Raw genomic sequence first — 22956 nt, 5'->3', positions numbered from 1 at the left:
ACAATACTATAGCACTCCACGCGTGTAGGTGCGTTGGAAATACTAATGATAGCTCATTTCCAAAGCATTTAATGATCTGCTGCTGCGTTTTTGCTGATGGTGCATGAGAAGGCAGCTCCTTGACTCCTGCCTTGCTTGCAGGCAAAGGTCTTAGCATGCGTACCTTAATGGAGATCAGCCCAACAATGAGAGGGAGGAAAACCATTTCTTCTCCGTCCCAGCTTTGCTTGCCATTGACTTCTATTTTGCCTTTCAGTTTCCACCGCTGGCGACCGTAGCGCATGAAAATCTGAAAAAGAAAAATCCTCTTATTTTCTTGAGAAATCTGCTCTCGTGACGCACAAATATCAGCAACAGAATTGGGGAAGGGGTCTGAAGTAGGTTGGAAGAGTTAGTGGTGTAGGTGCTGCCATTCTGCTTCCCTTCATGCCAGAAGGAAAAGGGGTATCCTGCAGGATCTCCGCCTCTCAGCTCTCCAAATCACTCCCTTCGGTAAGGCACCCCTCACCCCAGCTTTCACCTTTGTATAACTCGATGACTGCTAACAAAGAAGCTACAGGACTTTTAACTCTATCTACAGGAGAAGTGTCAGTGGTGGCGGTGGGGAAATTTGGGAGGGCAGGAGGAAAGCCCCTGTGGCCGTTCCTATCACCTGCAGCTTGCTGGATCTGCTGCCTCCCCAGGCAGTGGAGAGGGCAGGTGAGCTTCTGGCCATCCACCATCAATGGGAGACTTTGGCTGGCTGGTGATGGAAATGAATGAGACCCCCACAGTGCAACAACACAGTCTGAAGCAGCCAGAGTAGAAAAGCCCATTCTGGGCTGTGGGGATGGCTGGGAGAGACCTGCACCAACTAATCGGCCCCACAGAGGAACCACATGCTGCTTGCAGGCGTGAGAGGGGCAGGAGAGATTTGTCACAGGGAACGAGAGCAGGAACTAATGAATCGATGATCAGGACAGCTGGGAAGTACAGGTTGGGGGAGATCCATACTCAGTCTGAGAATTTCTTGCAGGGTAAGCTCTGTTCCAGATAGAGCTGGAGGCTTTTATTTTAATCCATCTCTAATTAACCTGCTCTTGATGTTCTCCACTGGAACATTGCAGTGACCAGAGATCCTGACACAGCCTCACAGCAGGTAACATGTGGGTCTCAAGAAATGTGTCTTTCTGCAACTTGGCTTTATGAGGAAGTAAAGTCTCAATGTTCAGTAAAGGATACTTGCAAGGACTTGTTCAATTTGCTCTGCGTGCATGGGATGGGGCATATGCTTTTTTCCAGGGGAAGCAGAAATGTTTGTCACGAATAAGAGAGTGAGAAGCATGCCCTCATTCTGGGAGACACTTAAAAAATAATGGGGTTTTGCTTCTGGGTTTGTTTTTGTGTTTTGTTTTTTTTTTTTTTAATTTAAATTTTTAAAATTAAAAAAACCCAAGCACCAAAACTTGTAGTCCTTTGACTAGCCATCATCCAGTGCTCTGAATATAATTTTCTGTCTTCTGACAGATGTCCTGACCTAGGCAGCCATAAAGCAAACTGCAAGGTTTTACAGTGCATATACTGAAAAAATAATAGCCGTTTCCTGGGGTGCTGATGTGAAAAGGCTTTATTCATCACGATATAAAAAGCAGCAGAAATCTGCCGTTCTTTTGCTAATAACCAAACCGTAAACCAGCGCAGACGTACCTCGTATTGATCTCCCGGGCAGAGCCGAGCGAAGCCAGCCAGACCTGAGAGGGAAAGACAGAGAGGGGCTGTTGGAGGGCCTGGGGGTGCTGCGGGGAGCAGCAGCGGGGTGCCCCAGGGATGCTGCGGGATGCAGCAGCGGGGTGCCCCAGGGATGCTGCGGGATGCAGCAGCTGGGTACCCCCGGGGATGCTGCGGGATGCAGCAGCGGGGTGCCCCAGGGATGCGGCGGGATGCAGCAGCGGGGTGCCCCAGGGATGCGGCGGGATGCAGCAGCGGGGTACCCCCGGGGATGCTGCGGGATGCAGCAGCGGGGTGCCCCAGGGATGCTGCGGGATGCAGCAGCGGGGTACCCCCGGGGATGCTGCGGGATGCCCGGGGCCGCCGCTGCCGCGCTCGGACAGGAGAGGGCGGCAGCCCCCCGGCAGCAGCTCCGCCGGGAAGTGTTTTTAACCCCCCCTCCTCTTACTGCTGCCTCCGCACCCTCCCAACCAAGACTAAAACCAACCCCCCCATATTCATTTTCTTTCTCTTCTCTTTTTTTTTTTGGTATACAATTCATCGGGTTGTGGTGGTTTTTTTGCATATCAAAGATTTGCACTTTCCATCTTCTTTTTTTCTTTTTTTTTCCCCCTACAATGGCTCAAATTATTCTATAATAATTTCAGAAAAAGAAGAAACAGCTTCCTGACGTCATCTGGCTTCAGAAACCGAGCTTAGCACCCTTACTACTGCGATGCGTAGGCGGGCTGCTGATTACCACGTAGCACTTGCTGCTTAATGCTAATCAGACCGAGCTATACATTTTAACACAGTTTTCTTTTTAGTGCATCCTCATAGAAACAGAAGAGGGGCTCCTTCTGTTTGGTGCTTCGATAACATTATAATTCTCATACAATCTGAGTACCTTTCAGTAGTAAGTACATCAAGAAACATGACTAACATCCGTAATGCGAGATTTATCCCATCTTTCCCCAGAGGAGGAGGAGTAGCGCAGCAAAGCACTTGTGGTATATGTTTGCTTCATTTTAACTTATTTTTTAAAGGTAGGACATGACGATGTTATTTCTATCCTGGCACTGTGCATATGAAATGGAAAGTATCCTGAGGCTTGTGACCACCCTGAAATCCCAAGGATGTTACCATCCCTCTCCCGGCCTTGTGACCTTCTTCTACCAGATGCATCCGGTTGGTTTTCATTAATCTAATCCTCTGCCTTCACAGAGGGAACCTCTTCTTTCTGTCAGATCTCCTCAGCAGGTAGCTATTGCACTTGTTTTGGTATAAAAATTTACCCGTCTTTGCCTGGGTAAGCCTAAAACATGCCTCTAGTGTTGCAATGCCCAATGAAACCAGTTTGAAGACACACAAAGACTGTGGCAGAGAAAGGAATGAAAACAAACTTTCTGGGGTCTTTGGGCTGGACTTATCCTAAAATGCTGTGTCTGAACATACATGGGTGTGCTAAAATCAAGGCAAGTATGATGAACCCTAGTGTTGGCTTTATTTAGCGAGCTGAATTAGTCCTGCTACCTGGACTGTAGGAGCAACTAGACCCCTGCATGCAGTCATGGCCTGTCCCTGATCCTCCTCTTCCATTTCTTTGACTAGAAAAGAGTTTTCTTTGGTCATCTTACTGTGCAGCAGAACCGAGAGGCCCTTGCTTAGAGCTCATATTACCAATTCCTTTCTAATTTATTAACCATTTATAAATAATTTAAGCTTGCTAGTACTCCACTGCTGCTCCTCTCTCCCCAGGCATGCTTTCATAAGTGAATTTGATCTCTGCTGGGACATCACTGAAAGTATCTGAGGAAAATAAAAGGTCTTTTCTTTGCTCAGTGGATGGGGTTGTTGGGGGAACGCATCTTAAAACTCCACGTGGACGTTGTCCAGAGTCGAGGTCTGTGAGTCGTGACTGGCCCAACCAGGCTGGCAAAGCCTCTTCAGCCTGATGAAGAGGGGGCTAACTGCTGACTTGATTACAGGGGATAAGTACTTTCACAGGAAGCAACTTTTTGGTAACTAAATGGCTCTTGGGGACCAAAAGCATGTCAGGAGCCAATGGCGCTCTTGTACCATTTGAAATATCACACCTTTGTAAAAGCACTCCTCTCCTGGGCTTGCAAGGCAGGTCAGATGGGAGGCTGCTCCTGGGGTGTCAGCGTAAGTAATTAGGGGGTGGGGTCATTACATGGCTGTGGTACGGTGGCAGGACACCAGTGTCCTTCATTGGCGGGGCCACCTGGAGTTCCTGCAGCATGTACACCTCTGCTCGTGTGCAGGATGCTGACACACGGGCCGTGGTTTCTGGTGCTGGGCTCAGTGTTGCAGAGCCCCTGGTGCGTCAGGCCGGCGTCTTGCTCTCCCCGAGTGAAACGGCTGAGCGCTCTACCTCCTGCTGTCCTGGCACTTCCAAAAAGGTACAGGGGCACTTCCCTATACATCATAACAGGACACACAGATTCCACGCAGGAACTTCTAAATTTCTACTCTGGGTTTCCCTGCTTAATATCAACAACTGATTAATCCTAAGCAGTAGTTGAAGCCTGCTGGCAAGTTTATTATCTTTATTTTTAAAAATGATTAGGCTTTTTTTTTTTTTTTTAAAATCAGTCATAGAACCACAGTGTGGGTCCCCTGCTTCCTGACAGTACTGTGTAGGTTGGCTTGCTTTCAGTGTAAGTGACAGAGGGCACAAAATAAAAATAACTTTCACTGGAATGGTTAGGAACAGATAAGCTTTGGGGAGAGGAATGCTTTGATTTTAAATTAGATCCTAAAGTTAGCTGGATATGCTGCAGTACAACATAAGGGGGAAGCTTGCTGTGTGATCTGCAGGCTTTTGTGCTAGAGCTGTTGCGAGCTTTTAGCAATAGCAATGGCTGGACTGTCCTATTGGATTCCGATTCCCAGGGAAAATTATCTAGATAGAAATCTTAGCTGTCCTAATTAGAGAATACTTAATGATACACCATTTCTCTTTGCAATCTTCTAATTTGGGCTTCTTTATGTTACGAGAACTGGGTTCAGAAGTAGATGCTGTCTGTGGCTCGTGCTCCGCTCCTGTGTGTGAGCGCAGCACCTGGCTCCAGCAGAGCCCTTGAGCTTTCCTGCGGGATTCAGGCATACAAAAGAGAAGGGGTCAGACCTTTTCAGCCCGGTCCTTTGCGATGCCATGATGCCTTCTGCAACGTGTCCCGCTGTCAGGAACCGTACATTGCACTGCGCTTACAGCAAGTGAGGAAAGGCTTCAAGGGGCCAGGCCTGATGCCATTCCCCTTCTACACCGCGTGACCTGGTGCTTCCTTCAGCGTGTCCATGCTGCAGTTCTGCTGTGGGTTTTTCTATAGAAATAACTGGCTCAGGCTCTGTGTGTCCATCTGGTAACTTTACATCTATGCGTCTCTGACTGCCTTTCCAGTACCTAAGAGCAGGGGCTTTAAAACCTGAGGTTTGGTGCTGTGAGACGGAGCTAGGAGAACTACAATAGCTGCTGCCCATGTTTTCTCTAGTACGAAAGCCTGGAGTAACTATTTTAACTTGCTCTAAGCTAGATAATCTGTCATGCACTGCAACCGCTAGAGACAACTACTCACAGCTGTGGCAGAGCAGGCAAAAGCAAAACCCTGTATGAGATTTGTGAACCCTAAAAACTCCACCAACAATACTGTGGGTTTTTTAAATGGGTGAGATTTCAAGTGAAGAATTAAGAGTCCGCAAATGTTTAGATGCTCGTTTTGTTTTACAGAACTGTTTTCATGCCAGTGATTGGAGATTCAAAAAAGATATTCCCCCACAATCTCTTCAAGACATTTAGTCTTAAAGAGATAACAGCATTAACAATACCTAGTGATTCACTGAGGCTTCCGGCAAAACTGATTCTATTGTATTCAAACCCATGAAGTCCCCTGTCATAAAGAAAAGGAATAAAACTGAAAGGTGAATGCCACCTCTGAGTTATCTAGGTGTTTAAATGGTAAAATACCCCCAGGTCTTTGCTTTTTTACATTTGTTCAAAAATAGTAGTAGCAGAATCAGCAAAAGTGAGTGACTTAGAAACAGCTGATGTCAAATTAAGAAAGTATTTAGAACTTCAGCTCCACGGGCATTCACATAATTTCCCAGCCATCTTCTTAAAGGATTATGGAAATAGAGGCAAAAGATACAGCAGCCTTCGAAATTGAATTGCTTTGGCTGTTAGGAGGAGTGTTTGTGGGAGGTAATTAGCCTTGAAAACAAGCAGCAGCATCTCAGAAAGTCTCTCTGCAAGCTTTGATGTTCCTGGCTCTGCGATCCTTTCCGCTGGGCAGAGGTCTAAGTTGGGGGTTTGAAGGCTCAGCAATGGATGCAGTGGGGGAAAACCTCACCTATCATAAATACATGTCAAACCAGTGTGGATCGATGCCCTCACTAATGGGCTACTGTGCAGGGGGAACGAAGGGAAAGGTGAGAAGGCAATTACCTTTCATCTTGATGCAAAATTCCCCCAATAGGTTTTCCAGCTCTGCTTCTATGGTACACATGTTCTGCGTTGGAAAAGAGAACAGTGAGGTCAGACAAACCCTCTTTCTGCATTTTTTTTTTTAAGGTCTATTTGGAAAGCAAAGCTTCTCTGCTAGACAGCTGAAAGATATTTTACAATGAAGTCAACCTGCCAGAGCCATCCTTGCTGTTTAGCTAGGTCTGGCCCTAAAAATGGCAGCTATGCCTGCTCGTCACGAAGCTGAATGTAACCCTGTGCTCTAATCCTCCTGTTGGCAGAGGGCAGTTGTGGCCCTTGAAGCGTAACCTGGTCACTGTCCCAGTCCTCTCCGGCCAGGACACGTGCCAGCAGCAGCAGCTCCGTGCCAGAGTGGCTCCCAGCATGTTTTTAATCTCTCCAGAAAAGGGGACTACATTAAGAAAAGAAAAAAGACTGTGGGAGACGGGTACCAGACCGTCTCCAGTTCTTCCTTCAGATTTCAGAAGGCTGTCACAGCTCGTGTGCTGAGATGTTTGCGACATTATTAGGCCCTTCCTCATCTACTGCCTGTTTAATAAAATAGACGCTGATCACAGCAAGTAAAACAGGATAGGACGCAGCAGATATCTGCGTACACATGGGTTCCAGACAACCTGTCATCCCAAAAACCCGCAGGCTGGGAAGGACAAAGCTAGTACATATGTAAATTTGGGGCAGATTTATGTTTTTTTCTTGTGCAGCAGTTCCTGGGTATAACCTTGCTCTCATAGAGCATGAACATTACTATTTCAAGGAGCTCTTTGGGCCCATGTCACCCATCTCTGTAAGCCACCAGGTATTCACCTGACGACGAACAAAGAATTAATAATTCCTCTTTGCTGATTTTGCTTTTAATTCTTTTATCTGGATGAAATTCTCCCTGAAATCAGTGGCAAAGTTCCCATGGCCTTCAAAGAGCGCGAGAGCGACAGACTGAACGGATGAGGATGTACCTCTGTGTACTCCTTGTAACTCCTGTTGATTTCGGTTAGGCTCTCTCGAGCTGCTTTGCTGGCAGGAGACATTGCAAAGGCTTGCTTCATTTTGCTGGCACCATCGCAGAGACGTCTTTGGATACAATAGGCTTCGTAAAGCTCATCCACCTAGTGGGAACAATGAGGACGCATTGAAAAAAAAACTGAGAAAACCCAACAAAATAACACCAACAAACAATGAAGTCATTTGCATTACAAGGAAACTCGGCCAGACTGTGAGATCCATTGGAAAGGGTGAGCAAATGAAGCTGTGATACTGTTACAGTCTAAAGAAACACAAGATAAAAATAACTTCCACTGTAAAAATCTCATCACAGCAACATCAGATGCTGCCAGCAATTCACCTGCTTGCCCTGCATGCCTTTAACCATTGCTGCTCCCTTTTGCCCCTGTCTGGGCTACCTACAGTCGTAACGGTAGGGCAGGTGTGCAGCAAGCTTCTCAGACACGTCGGTGCGGAGAGATCTTTCAAAACCAACTGCAACATCCACGCTGCCAAAGGGGACTGGACGCGTTCGATGGCACAGTTAATAGGGCCAGCGATGTCTTCTGTATTGCTAACGCCAGCCCTGGATCAGGACCGTTGCAATATTTGGCTACTAGGTAGCAATGGAAGCAGAGAGTGATTTTTTTGAATTCTCACTGCCCATCCTCCAGCAACTGGGAGTCATCAGAATCAGCACAGGTAAAGGGCTTAGAAACAGCTGATGTCAAATTAAGGAAGTATTTTTCAACTTCAGCCCCCAGGCATTCATATAATTTCCTAGTCATCTCCTTCACATCCTTTGGCATGACTCAGGCACCCAACATTTAGTAAGCAGCCTGGAAGTTTCGTAAAACCTACTCACACGCTGTTTAAAGTCTCACCTGGATCTAGTTTCGGAGTGCGATGGATTTACACGTGTCTCATGCTTTAGTTTCCCTTTTCCCTCTAATCCCTGCACTGAATGTACACACTTACTCCACCTGACCTGTTTGGTTGGAGTCTACAGTGGTATAGCTGCTGTATATAGAGAGAGATTCATATAAACTTAATCTGCCAGATACAGGAGATGTAAGTTTTCTAACCTGACTTTACCAGGGTGATGAGAAGAAAAGGAATAGAGAAAGCTGTCTCTTCTTTCTGCTTCTAATGTCCCCGCTAAGATAGGGCAGTATTTGTTTTTTACCTAGAATAACTTTTTTTCCTTTGTTATCTCTGACACCAAGCGATCGCCCTGTACCCCGTGGTGCTCATTGCTCACTAGTGAATTTTCACAGCAGAGTTCTGCCATATGAAAGGATCCAGCGCCTTGGCTTCCTCAGTCTACGACTTTGTGTTGCTGCATTAGAGATGAGCCTGACGTGATGATCCAGCCATGTTCCAAATCCCATTTTCCAAGCCTGCTTAACCTCTAATAAAAAGCACTGTGGCTTACTTGTTTGGAGCGGGACTGTTCTTCCTGACAGCTTCAAAGCCTTCGGTCAACTTTTACAAGGCTAGCTTGGATGCACGGTGGCTAAAGCCCCTGACCTGAGGGATCTCTCACCAAGACAGGGACCGCTTTGCAAAGTGAAAGAGTTCAGCCAAGGGTAATGGAGGCACAGGTAGCATTTTGCCATTTCAAAGTTATAAAAAAAGCTTCTGGGAGTCATATCCACTCCTATTTCTCTTGCAAGTCAGCAAGCTAAAGAAAGACAGCTGCTATAAATAGCTGTCACTTGGCATTTATCTCTGCCATCAGGGCGGAGTGTTAACCCGGGGCTGATGTCCTTCCCCTGCCCACGCAAGCAGGGAGAGGGCAGGCTCATCTTTCCCCCTAAGTACGTGGGGTCCTCTGCTGCACATCCCCTTTTCCTTGCTCTGCTTCCTGTACGGAGCGGTGGCCCTGGTTCGGTACAGCTGAAAAAGACCTTCTCTATCATTAGAAACAAAGATGTTTCTTTACCTGCCCAAGCCCGTAGGCTTGAAAGCAGCACAGCTCAGTTCCTTTTGTCTCTGTTGCTGTAGGTTACGGAAAGTGAACTGATGTACCCAGCGAGCTTGAGTAATACTGACCAGCGCTACCTCTTGCATTTGGTGCTTTTCAGTCCTATTATAAGCCCAGAAACCATTAGCTCTGAGCAGGCTGGAGTGGGAAGGGCCTGAATGGAAATGTTCTTTAAGCACTAATTTTGCCATTCATGTTGCCAGCAAGAGAGAAGGCGGTTTTGGGGAACGAAATTTCAGTCTATCGCCTGATGATTTATATATTTTTTTTTGGCTCCAAGAGTAAAAGAAGGCTGAAATTAAAAGGTTTGGATGGGTTGTCATAATTGGAGACCTTCAAGCTGTGCGAACGCTTTTCAAATGACTCTCAAAAGACATTTCATCCATCAAAAATAATTCATTCTTTTGTCAGGCTCAGAAAAGCAACTAATCGCTAGCAGATATGTTTATAAGTAAGAGAATACATGCCATGGATTTTGTCCAGCTATAAAATGTATTAGTATAAATCACAAGTACCTCTACTGACTATTCTCACCGATGTAATCAAGTGGATGTGGGCCCCGAACCACGCAGCAAAAGCTTTAGCGGTGAAATCCAGGAACAAATCCAACCTAGCTGCTGTGTACAGTAGAGACAAGTGCTAAATTAAATTACTTTCAGATGCAACTCTCTTTCTACCTACAGTTTAACAATAAGCATGGGGTGAGATAGACTTTTCCCAGCAAGCGTCCGACCCTATGCTCTCTCCCTGTACCTAAAAGCGGGTGGGAGTGTCTCGGGGCACGTCTGGACCCTGGGGGCTGCAAACCATGTGGAAACCCTTTCTTTGGCTCTGACCACCAGCCCATCGCAGTAAAAATACCAAATCTGGGAGAGGCTTCGTCAAGGCGGTCTCCCCGGAGTGGAGGGGCAGCAGGAGGCCAAGGGTTTGTTTTCCTAATAACATAGGAGCAGATGCAGAAGAAAGATGATAGGAGCCCTCGTTACCTTGCTAATGTGGAACTCCAGCCTTCTCATGTATCTTTCGACCGCTTTGATTTGCTGAAGGAAAGGAAGAGGCAGAGGGTGAGGCACATTTAAATGAATCAGTAAGACACTGCCACGCTAGTTCTGCTCGGGTCTTCAGGTCCCCATGAGGCTGAGAAACTCCTCCTTAAAACACGCAGGAGAGTTTCATTGCCCGTGAATCTGGAATCAGCTGTCCCACCTTACTACCATTAATCTGCTAATGAAAATGGAGCTCACCGATGTCTGCGCCTAATGTATTTTTGAACAAAAAAGAGGTTTTCTTTGATGGGATTTCCCTAGTTTTTTGAATTCTTAAAAAAAAAAAAAAAAAAAAGGATCAGAACTTTTTTAGCTCAAAATTATTTTGAGTACTTTGAAAACCTGTATTAAAATTGGTTTCGCATTTCAAAATCCATTCGCTTCCTCAGCAAACTGGTTTTGACAGCAAAACCAAACCTTGGCATTTTGTCTGAAAAAAAGCCAGACTTGCTCAGGAAACGTTTTTGAAAGCTTTCCTTTTGTTTCACCCAAATTTTCCTGTGGGGGAAAAATATTTTCAATTTTTCAGTTTTTCCATCCCCAGAACTGGCAGAAGCAGGGACGAGCTGGGGCTTGACCCAGAGCTGGCAGGATGAAGTTGCATGAGGCGATGGATTTAATGTCTGGCAGCTGACAGCAGATAGGAGGTCTCACTCCTCCGCCTCCCTCTTTCCCTGGCAGGGGTCTTCCTCCTTCCTGGCGCCCATCCCAGAGCCAGTTTAACTTGACAGAGCCCAGGGAAGGGCTGATGGGGTAAGTTTGATGCCGGATTAGTGAGCACAGTTGGCTGGGGGAAGCACCAGGCAATACCAGAGCCCCTGGGAAGAGGAGGGGAGTGGAACTTCTTCCTTCACAAGTGCAAATTGGCAGGTAACTTCTCCCTTGATGGTGTTTGCCTGGATGGTAGGTCCGGCTGAGAGAGGTTTCCCATGCCACCTATGTACGTCGTACGGACACTAACGCTTCTTTGCAAAACCAGTGTCAAAGACGGTAACGTACCTTATCCAAATCATACAGGACTCCCTGCAACAGAGAAGATGAAACTGTGATTAATTTTGCAACTTAACAGCACTACAAGAAAGTAATGTTTGTCAGTCAACAGAAATCACAAGCAAAGCCAGGGCTGGAAGAAAAGAAGAGCATCAATGCGAATTCCCTATATCCAGCTCCCACCCCCCGTCTTCTCCAGCACCTCGAGGGGTTTATTGCGCATCCACACGATGAAAAAAGCGTGACACGTACCAGGCGTGAGTTTCTTTTCATGTCTTTTAACTGAGTAGTCAACTTATCCAGCTCCGTCTGGTGAACTTCCAGATACTCGCTGTGAACACAAACCAGAGAAGGGAGGCATGAGCCCTGCAGCACATACCAAGCTGGCTGCTGACCATCCTAAAAGAAAATCTGCGCAACAAATGGCTGTCCTCATTGGATCTGTTTTCAGACAAAAACTCATTTACGTTGATCTGTCCTAAAAGCAGCTCCCTGCTGCCTTTTGGGGAATAAATAGGAGCCACTTATTTAGCTGTGTTTAAGAGCTCGGTGTTCTCTTTACACTGAACAACCAGTTTCAAGTCAGCTTATCTGCTGCTTATTTTACGGGCTGGTGCTTTCCAATCGCTGCTCTTGTATCCAGCTGGTAAAAAACCTGTTATCATCTGGGATCTTATCTTAAGGGCAATACAAGCCTCTGATAGGACTCTAGGAAATTCGGAGGCAAAAAATGTTGAAATCCCAGCTTTTGGGAGCTTTCCTAGCAATTGGAGTGGAAATGGGATTCTGCTCCATTTCCCATACAACTATTTCACATCCTAAGTGTTACAAACCAGGCTCCAAGATGTTTATTTTCCTTTCCTATGATTAAGGATCCCTGTGACATGTTTCTCTAGGCTCTAAAATGTCACGGAAAGCTTCACTCAACAAGCAAGGATAAAGGCTCTTACTCCAGGCCATTCTTCAGGGCTCGATAGACCTCTTCCATCCTCTTAGGCTGGGGCTCTTTGGGCGTGGTGCTGTTCTTATGGCCCAAATTATGCATTTTCTTCACCTTTGCTTGGGGCTTCTTAAGCGCAGAGGAATTTTCAATAAAGGAGTTACACCTGCAAAATGAACATTAAAGAGGAGGAAACCCCTATAAATCATAACAATCTCAAAGGAGTGTAGCGTGAAGAAATCTTCTGATATTATCTTTGCTAGCAGACATGAATCTGCTTCTGTGCCTGCCAGTCAAAGAACTGCATTTGTTTACAGGTTAAGAGGTCTGAGCGGTCTGGGACACGCGCTGTCAGCTTTTGATGTGCCAGTTGCCTTGCCGAGATATGACTGCTGGTCTGGAAACGCTGGGCTGATTCTGAGGCTCATCAGACATTTCTCTGTCTTATACCATGCCTGTCCCGCCTCACATTGCTCAGCCACAGCCATAGAAGGGCTGAGCTTCGTCCAGGTGCTAAAGGCAAAGGGGAGCCCAGATAATCATGGAATCATAGAATGTGTTGGGTTGGAAGGGACCTTTAAAGGTCATCTAGTCCAACCCCCCTGCAGTAAGCAAGGACATCTTCAACTAGATCAGGTTGCTCAGGGCCTCATCAAGCCTGGCCTTGAATGTCTCCAGGGATGGGGCCTCCACCACCTCTCTGGGCAATCTGTGCCAGTGTCTCACCACCCTCATTGTAAAGAACTTCTTCCTAATGTCTCATCTAAACCTTCCCTGCTGTAGTTTAAAACCATTGCCCCTCGTCCTATCGCTATATGCCCTTACAAACAGCCCCTCCCCAGCTTTCTTGTAGGCCCCCTTCAGGTACTGGAAGGGGCTATAAGGTCTCCCCGGAGCCTTCTCTTCTCCAGGCTGAACAACCCCAACTCTCTCAGCCTGTCTTTGTAGGAGAGGTGCTCCATCGCTTTGATCATCTTTGTGGCCCTCCTCTGGACCCGCTCCAACAGGTCATGTCCCTCTTGTGTGCTGAGGGCTCCAGAGCCAGACACAGTAAAGGTAAAAGTAAATCTCAGGTGTAAAGCCTGGGGGCTCCTAAGGAAGATTGGGGCTCAGTTAAGAGCATGTCTGGAGGACACCATCACACCACTGGTCTTGAGCATGTACCATAGGTATCTCCGTACAGCACAGGGAGGATGGTTGTGCTACATGTAGGTGCCTCTTTGGTGATTCTGTTGGGGGTTTGTCAGCATCTAACAACCATCACTGACTTGAGCTGACGATGGGAGGCGACCCTTTGCCTGCCATTCCTCCTCCATTGCTAACTGGTGGTCTGGAGACTTTACGCAAGTTAAAATTACTTGTAAAGTAGCCCCTGGGGGCATCAGGGACTTGTTGACTTGGTAAATGCCTGACTCAAAGCCCTAAATCCTAGCTAAATGGTGGTGCAAGGAAAGGCTTTGCAGCCAAGCTCTGCCCTGTTTCCAGCAGGGCATGAAGGCAGCCCTGCAAAGGAAAAAAGAGTTGTTCTGAATTCATAGCAGTGCGGCAATGACAAAACTGTCTTTTGGGTAGCAACGGTCTTAAGTTGGGGGCGGTGGGAAATGTATCATGCTCCTGCACATTTCACATGCTGAAAAGATCACTGCATAAGTTTGTAAATTAAAACGATTATCCGAAACTCTCTCACAGCTCTGAGACACGCGAGGAAGCCCTGCATTAATGGAGGAGAGGCAAACAGGCATTTGGTAGCTAAGGCAGAGGGCAATAGCTTAATTATACAAACAATAGAGAGAGATATTTTAGCCTAGAAGACGTTCTTTTGCAATCAGAGAGGAGGCTGTCTTCTCTCGGCTCTTTTCCACCTTCACCCTCCCTTAGGGCCTGATTTGGAAATTCCCCTTAGAGAACACAGGACTTGCCTGGAGCGTCTCTCTTGAAGCCCGCTGAAGCCAGCGAAGGACTGGCTTCTAATAATCCCATTAGGACCTCCTGGAGAGAATGAATGTGATCCTATTGACATGATTTCGGGCAGCCTGGAAGATATTCCTGAAAAAAGAACAGAAAGCAGGTCAGTGACGACGGAGGGTAAGAGGCGGGCGGTGAGGCAGGGACTGCCTGGTGTCCATCAGGCATGGTAAAGGGTAACTGAACCCCCCGAGGGGGCGTGAACCAGGGCACAAATCTGTTTGCACTGCCAAACTGTCCCACCTAAAAAATAAAATAGTCCCATTTTCACTTCTGACTTACATCCCAGGGTCTACTGAAAACATGCTGGAGACACAAAGAGGGTCTGGATGTGGGACTAGAAACCAGATGCTTCAGCGTGCTAATCCCAACGCCATCCCCAATTTCTACTGTGCCCAGCATGCTTCTCCCCCAGCCCTGCTGTCCCCATCTGCTACATCGAGGTGTCCCGGAGATTATTTTGGGAGTGTGCAGAGGCCTTGAGGGGCACTCACCATCACCACGAAGTGTTATTACATATATTGAAATTAAAAAAAAAAAAAAAAAAAAAAAAAGGGTTTGTTCAGCACGAATCAAGTCCTGCAGCTCCCCTCCGAGCCTTGCTCGTTTTCCCCGTGGCTGTTCCTGCCTGGCTGCTGAGAAGGAAGATGCAGTGGGTGTACAGGCAGCCACGGCATGTCGTGATGAGAGACGGATGCTCTACACCACAACAACCTCCAGGCACCGTACGCTCTGCATTTCACATGTTCGGGGAAGGTGGGGGGAGTGTGTGTGCGTGTGGGGGGGCTCAGCACCCTGGGAGGAAGCCCTTACTCTGTATGTGCTCATTTTCAACGCCCAGCTCAGCATCTGCACCAAACTAAGGTGATTTCAATCCACTCACAAAGAAATAGTAAACAAGTGCTGTGCTTCACAACAGCTCCATCAGCTTGCTGCTGCCACGAGGGGCAAGGGGGATGCCTCCCTTTTCCTTTCCTCCTTGATCCGCTGTTTTCCTTGTCTCGACCCCAGCGCTTGCTGCCCTCGGCAGAGAATGAAGCAGATTTTTCTGCTGCCTTGGTTTTGTACTGCTCTGGTGAGGGGAATGGCCTCACCGAGCCGTCTGAGGAGCTTCATGACCAGTTGAGGCCAGGCAGCAGGGCAGGGAGCGGGAAGGGAAGGGGGATGCTGGAGAAGAGGGCACTGGTCCTCAGGTGCTGCTCCTCCATCCCGCAGGACCCGTCCTCTCACCGCCTCCTTCCTTCCCAGGGTGCCAGCACGGCTGCTAACGCCCTTGCACTGCAAAATGGATTGAGAAACTAGGCCAGCTTAAAAATAACCTGACAAAAAATGAAAAAGAGAGATCTTTCTTTTTAGATATTTTGTTTCCCCCTATTTATTTTAAAAGCTGGACCTGTCCTGCCCCATGCCCCCAGTTCATTGCACTCCGAACAGCTGGGTGAGTTTGGTGCCGAGGCAGGATGGCGTGGCAGCGGCTGGAGCTGATGCTCTCCAAAACCACGACCTACGGGGACGAAGGGGTGACAGCAAGTCTAAACCCCCATCTCATCCTGCAGATGAGGAACGATCACAAGAGCCCACAAAACCAGCCACTTCTGAAAGGTACGGATTTGCAACGTAAGCCTTCGCAACCGAACATATTTATTAAAGATAAGCACCAGAGCTACGTGGTGCCTGCATGGCAAACACTCACCGGAGAAAGCAAACACATGGGGAAATGTTGTGTGCTGTCCAGTTATGTTTAATTTGCCGCACCAAGCTGGGCAAATATTCTTTGAGGTGACATTTGGCGTGGTGGTGAACTACCGCTTCTCCCTGGAGAGGACGGCATTGCCTGCGGAGCCGCTTTCTGCAGGAATATTTCTGCAAGAGCTCCACCAGAAATATTTCTCCTAGTCCCAGCATTGCCAGCACTACTGGTAATGTGAAATTTTCTCTAGTGCACAACCAAAACAGTGCTAATCTTTCTGTTTCTGAAGCAAGAGCTGGTCCCCTGTGACTGGACAGCCCTCAGAGGTACCACCTGGGCTGCAATTAAGGCCAGTTTTCTCCTCCACTGTGGCCAGCAGATAATGATGCTCCACTGTTCGTGTCCCCGGCTGAGGTGGGCCACAGCGTGTCCAGCTCAGAGCCATGTCAGCTTATCCACAGGGAGGATAAACCCTTGGGATAAAGAAGCCGCTCTCAGGCAGACCAGTGCCATGAGCATCCACACCAGGCAGAAACCCACGGCCAGGAGAGACGGAGGAAAGGGAGAGGGTGGGAGCAGGAGGGTCTGGGGAGCAGCTGCACCTCACAGGCTCGGCAGAAATTGCCGTGAGGACACGCTTTGGCTGACTCACACAGGGATAAACATGCTCCAGCCACAGATACTTGAGCCTTCAGTCAATGAGAGCCCAAATTTGGCCCAACACCCATCCCTAGCTCCTTAAGGCTCTCAGCACACCTCTGCAGGGCTGAGCTCTGCTCAGGCTTCCTGATACCCAGCACTTGGCAGAAGCCACTTTGCAGCTGCCAGGGTCAAACCTCGCATCCCTGGAGACGGTACAGCTTCTACCCACGGCAGCTGATGTCTAACAGTCCAAACCCCACCAGGAACCAGGTCCCGAGAGACAAAGCAGAAACCACTCGATCGCAGTACTCTGGGATCCATGCAGCAAGTTCCCTTTGGTTTTGCAAATAATCTTAAAACAGTTACAGTGTGTGCTGTGCGCTCCCATTTGCACCCAAGGACTCACATTAAAAGCTGGGTCCAGAGTGCCAAGGAGCAGAAAATCCCTTGCAAGTGTTCAGCACTTGCCCTGTTTGACAGGATGATTAACACCCCCCCAGACAGCATCTGGAGACCTACAAGGGTAGAAGGTAAACAATGCTGACAGTCAGAGAAGATTTAACTGCATAAACATCAGCTGTTCCTCCTCAGCAAATAAGGGGAATAAAACCAAACTTGAAGTTGGGTCCTGGCCATGACCACATTGGCAATAAAAATGTAATTACTTTAGATTCAAAGCTCTTGTCAAAACACTAACACCTTCCACTCGATGAATATCTTCTGTATTAATCTGAATGAAAGACGAATGGGTTTCGCTCCAAACAAAATCTTTATGTCCATATGTGAATGTGTGCACACATACTGCAAGTCTTTAAGTTTTCTTTTGCTGTGGAGAAATTAAAAAAAATAATAATTTTGGAGAAGGAATTTAGTTATTTATTTCATTTATTTTGCCCAAGCACTCACGGCTTTGCAATGCTTTAGTAGCTAAGGCTTTCCTCAAGATACCAGAAGGAAGTGGGAAAGAAGTGCAATTGAAATGCAAATTGAAGACGTGCCAGGAGCTACTTCTGCTTTGCTTTTGCGTAAAATGGTCAGAAATTAGAGCCCAGATAGGCTTGTGCTCTCTCTCTCTATTATATAAAATCTTGGTGATCAATGTATGTTTAATTTCTGTACTGACACAAACTGTGATAAAAGGAGGTAACGGAGTCAGAACTGATGAAATCTCCCAGTTCGGTCACTTTTCAGTTTGTCAAGTTTAGAGGTTGACTCTATTGTACAAACGCAATCTGTTCTTAAGATTTAAATTTATTTTGCTGACATCTCAGATATTTCCAACTGACCTCACAAAATTGCACCGGCTGTGCCTAGCAGCAGCAGCCCCTTAGCCCAGACTCACGCAGACAGGGGTTGCATACGAGCACCGCGTCGATGGATTATTTATCATACCTACATCTAGCAAATACACTTTGAGCGATGAGTAGTCACATCGTTGTAATACACTTTGTAGAGGGGGATTTATTTTCCTGTCTCTTGAACAATTCACGGGCCTCCACGCTATCAACTAAATAAACCAACCTCTGAAATTAATAACACATTTGGATTCTGATTATACGCATAGATGTAGTCGCTAGTGTAATTTCAATAAGGCTCAGCCCACAAGGACTTACCCAGATCTCTTGTTGACCTGACCAGTGTCCCTATAAATGAACACTACCAAGGGGACTTTGGTGCTACTCCAATGCAGTGACCAAGTTTCTAAGTCTGCACTTAGTAGTTACCTGATACAATGCTACTGTCTTCCAGATACAGTATGCATTTTGCTCTCAATGTAAGGCATATTGCACATTTATACAGTATTAAATGCTTTTGAGATTCGAGAGATCCTCCTCAGCAATGGATGCAATGAGTACGCTTACATTTTTAAATCTATACAGCTGACGAACCACTGATGTTTCTTTTTAAAAAGTCACCAGTCTGCTTACTGCTAATATAAGCATGTGCTGTGTAGGAGCATAATTAATATAATTAGTATTGCCCATGGTAAGTGCACAGTAGATGAATGATGAGCCCATCAGCAGAGTCGAGGGATAAGGTGAAATCCTATCAGTACTCTTTCTCTGCCCTATTCTCTGACATCTTGCAGCAGGGAATGGCAGATAATTGATGATGTCTCTGTCCCCAGGGAAATAAAAGTCCCCTCTCTCCTTTCAGTCCAGAAACGGGAAAACAGCTGAGCCTGAGCTAATGAAAGGGGAAGGGACCGTCGAGCCCATCACTTCCACAGGGCTGCCCTCCCCTCATCACCCTCAGCATGGACCCCCACCTCCCATAATGCTGAAATATTTGATAAACCACGTGGACTTCAATCCAAGCTAAGAGAGGGGAAGAAACACATTTGCTAAATCTAGATTGACTTTCACATGGTCCCTTTTTGTTTTTTCACCATGACTGATGTGGAGGTGATATTTCTTGTTCACCACAGGATGAGGGGAAGTTGTTTTTGCTACACATGTGCTAGCACCCATGTAAAGCTGCGATACCTGTGCCAGTGGTGATGGTGCCCTGGATTCCTCCTGTAGCAGCTACAGTTATGGCTTTGGGTCCAGGGTTTGCTGGAGGGTGTTAGGGAGCCGTCTGCAGCTGAGTGTTCATGGAATAGAGGCTTCGAGGACACTTTGGGATTATGTATAATCCTTGATTAAATGGGAATGGGGAGTAGGACTCAATGACTGAAGGGAGTCTTGATAATCCTTTGTTCCTATCTTTTTTTGTGTGTGTGACACATGTTTCAAGGCCCATTCTGTACCTAAGGAGCTGCAATCCCTACAGTGAGAGGGTTTGTTTGTTGTTGCTTCTGTTGATCCGTGGTCTGCCGGCTGTCCAATAAAATTGGGTGATAATTATTTAGGTTAAGCTAAAATGCCACTAAACTGATGCGAGTGCATTGCTACAGCAGTCAACTGATTCTCTTTTGCATGCTAGGAACATTTCTTACTTACAGACCCGGGGTATGTCCAACAAATGAACTGGTACCTTCTTGAATAATGGAAGAAGTGATTACGTTCCTCTCTTGTCTGTGTCAAGGTCTATGTTCTGCTTATGAGACTAGCTGACCAGTTTACAAAGCTAAAAATTTTTAATGGCAATAAGATCCCATTTAGGAGCATGCATCTCCAAAAGAAAAAATCCAATAAGGGAAGAAACTGATTATACCCTAGAAGTCATGTCCTCCTCCCAGACAGCCAATTCTTCCTGCTCTGCACTCATAAACCCAAAGAGCACAATTCAACTCTAAACTTAGTCAGGCTCAGTTCAACGCTAAACTCCTTCAGTACGCCTTCAGCTGGTGTCGCTTGCTTTTGTAGCCTAAAGTCTAGTCATTTTTAATATTCATTTTCCAACTTCTTCCTTCTCACTTAATTGAATCACCCTGGCAATATGAGGCCTGCATGGCCAGTAGCCCAAACAACCACCTGGAATTTATGGTTTCCGTGTTCCCTAGACTCCTAGAAGGCACAGAGGTATGCATCTTGGATGATAATGTAGACATTCTTGTGCATGTTTTTTTAATATAAAAATTTGACAATAATATATGGGTAAGAGCCCTCAGGTGCATTATAAAATCTTTCACTAGAAATTTAATTCTTTCATAAGGGTTTTTACATTTTTAGGACAAAAACTGTTAGGCATTAGTGCACAAGCTCATAACTACTGAACGTGCCAGGAACATTTCCGTGGGATGGGATCTCCTGGAAGCCCCTGTCGAATGGTGTCTTCTGTTGGCCACTGGATTACATGAATGAAGACTTTCATGGCACATTTTATGCTCCCAGTGACTGGGCTGCTATTTCCTTGTGCAGGGTAGCATTTGCCAGAGTTGTACAGACATGTGAGCTCCATCTGAAGAACTATTCTTGGTTGCCAGAACAAAATCATGTGCATTTGTTCCATCAAAGTCCAAGGCTATGAGATATTCCTAAATAGCAGCATATGGCTACACTGACAAGCACACTTCCCAAGCCTACATCAGCCGGTGAAAGGCCAGCAGATCTGTGAGCTTCAAATGTTAATTTTAGCTTACAGAAAAAGAGCCACATGGGCTTACCAGCATGGCTGCGTAGAGCAGTATTGTACACAGAAGGAGCTATGGCCGAGACGGCTCCCTCTCCTTCAAATGGGAGATGTGGGAGCATCTGAGTCACGCTTGGGTGGCCATCAAAGATGTTGGTAGCCATGTATTCCTGCCTCAGGACAAGGAGGCAAACTTCTGCTCCATGTCTTGCAGCAACAAGAATCTTAGTTTAACCCACCGCAGCTCATCCTACCATCACTGGCAGCCTGAGGTGGGTCTCTTCCCCCACCATGGACATCCAAGCCAAGCCTCTCACGCTGCCAACTATCCAGCGGGGTCTCTCTGAAGGCTTGTGCTCACTTTTCACTGATGGCTTTATCTGCGTTAGTGATGCCTGCAGTGATTCTTTCTTTTATTAGTTGTATTTCAATACCTTCAGTTTGGGTGGATTCGGCTTTTACAATGCACAAAGAAGTGTTTATGTAACTCATGCATCTTTTATAGCTCTACTTAAGCCCATAGCTGGGAGCTTTACTTTGTCATGCAGAAATCCCTGTGAGCGAGTACAAGCCACCGTTACCTGTTCCTAATAAATGAAAACATTAGCTTTGGGTACCAAATTTTAGCTTTTGTTTCAAATACTATTTTTCCCAAGACTTGATACTAATAGCAAGACTTGTACTTTATGGTCTCATTTCCGTAAGAACATTTTTTATGTTGTACGTAAGGACATTTTCAACTCAAATACTACAGTATTTGCTAGCTCATCACTAGACACCCTGAGCAGAAACACAAGTTGTCTACCATCTGGAATAGCTCATGCTGTTTGTTCTGCTTCTCCTACCCAAACTGGATTAAGTACATAAACCAAAAAAGCAATAATAAGAGTAATAAGAAGAAAGCTAACAATCCAGGTCAATAGCAAAATGGTAAAGACTCTGTGGCTGTAAATGTATAGGACTTGATGCTCCCACAGCAATATAGCTCCATCAATTCAGTAAGCCGTGGTCGTCTTTCACACCAGCCTAGGTGCCAAAGTCTAAGTGGGGACTTTTCATTTCTTATTTTATTTTTACTGTAAAATGTGCATTTGGCTCTAACTCTCATCGACTCGCACAGAAATACTGACTGACAGTGGCTAAGGCAAAGCAGCACCCCTTCCATCTTGTACCACGATGACCTTGCTTCCTGACCTTTTTGTAGCTACTTTTTTCACCAGAGCTCTTGGTACATGCCCCGTTTCCACAGCTGGGGAGTCACAAACTGCTCTTCCCTCTGCTTAACCTCCCCTCGGAGAAACACCTACAGCACCGCTCCTTACCCTTGGTACCGCACGTGCCGAAAACACAAGGAGAGGGAGATGCAAATGAGTCATTTCGCCGTAATAAACCCCAGGAGAATAAATTTGATCCTAAATGGCTCCTGCGCACAACAGATGGGTTCGTGGTAGCTGATCTCATTTTTTGCAGCTCCAACGTTTGTTCGGCGCTGGCAGCTGGAGTGAGCGTGCGCAGGAACCCTGGGCCATGCCCTCCCTAATGTCTGTCCCTTGCGGCAGCACGAGGAACACAGAGCGATCATTTTCAGCTGGCATTCGTGGAGACAAGCAAAATTTGGTCTTTAACAGTATATATGAGCGTGGCTGAGGGATCAGAATCCAGCCGCCTAATCGGATTTGACGTTCATTCATTTCAAACCCACCCCGGTATGCAGAATTATCTTTGATTAGAAGTCAACTCCAATTCTACTCATCATTGATTATTCTTTATGTCAATTAAAGATTTAATTAAAAACAAAGCCACCCTGCCATTCAAGTGACAGCAAATAATCTAAAGAAAAAGCATTTCTGAAAATCAACTGAGAACAATCTCTGCGTGCTTCAAATCCACCTTGCCCCAAATCCGTAACAGGGGTTCAGCACGAGCAACCTGCGCACGTGGTGGATCACCCTGTCATTTTGGCAGTGTGACGCAGTAGTAAAGGTGGAAGGCTTTGTGCTGCTCTGTTATCTTTCCCTATATTAGGAGATAAACTACCAGGAAGGATCTTGTGAGAAGGAGTAAGACTAGCAGGATGCAAAACGGGCTGTGGGAATCGCTCCGTCTAGCAGCAGCCTGGCGACTTCTCTACCTCTTTCGGCATATGCCACCGAACACTGCCCGGTTGACAACACGCATTGGGTGGAATTTCAATTTGTCCGCTCCAATCACAAAAAGCGAGCAACCTATTGGGCACTGTTGGAAGCATTAGCAGCAGCGGAGGCCTCAGAAACCACGAGTGGTGCTGGTGGTCTCCCTTGTCCCTTACTGACCAACAGTAACATTTGGACAAGCCCGTAAGATCTGAGAACAAGTGGGGTAAGTCAGCCCCACTATCTATGTCAACAGATGCAACTCTGGTGGGAATCTTTTGGCAAAATCCATGATGCCTCTGAGCAAGTGACCTAAATTCATGTGTCAAGTGTAAGCAGTGGAGTGGCTTCATGTTCTCAGACTGTGTAAGTAATGAAC

General features: G+C 46.6%; 1 protein-coding gene across 3 annotated transcripts in view; it reads right to left on the bottom strand.

Annotated features, from left to right (window-relative positions):
* Positions 1-22956, bottom strand: part of RIPOR2 (RHO family interacting cell polarization regulator 2) — a 72126-nt gene that overhangs the window by 23070 nt on the left and 26100 nt on the right. For all 3 annotated transcript variants that reach the window (XM_063326389.1, XM_063326391.1, XM_063326390.1), the window contains exons 2-10: positions 14051-14177; positions 12142-12297; positions 11444-11522; positions 11201-11224; positions 10142-10195; positions 7144-7293; positions 6152-6215; positions 1687-1730; positions 164-289 (exon numbers count right to left, since the gene is read on the bottom strand). In XM_063326389.1, coding sequence (XP_063182459.1) covers positions 164-289; positions 1687-1730; positions 6152-6215; positions 7144-7293; positions 10142-10195; positions 11201-11224; positions 11444-11522; positions 12142-12297; positions 14051-14177 — 824 coding nt within the window. The remainder of the gene's footprint in view (positions 1-163; positions 290-1686; positions 1731-6151; positions 6216-7143; positions 7294-10141; positions 10196-11200; positions 11225-11443; positions 11523-12141; positions 12298-14050; positions 14178-22956) is intronic.

This window comes from Chroicocephalus ridibundus, chromosome 2, assembly GCF_963924245.1.
Source record: "Chroicocephalus ridibundus chromosome 2, bChrRid1.1, whole genome shotgun sequence".
Classification (NCBI taxonomy): Eukaryota; Metazoa; Chordata; class Aves; order Charadriiformes; family Laridae; genus Chroicocephalus; species Chroicocephalus ridibundus.
This window is presented reverse-complemented; position numbering and strand designations above follow the sequence as displayed.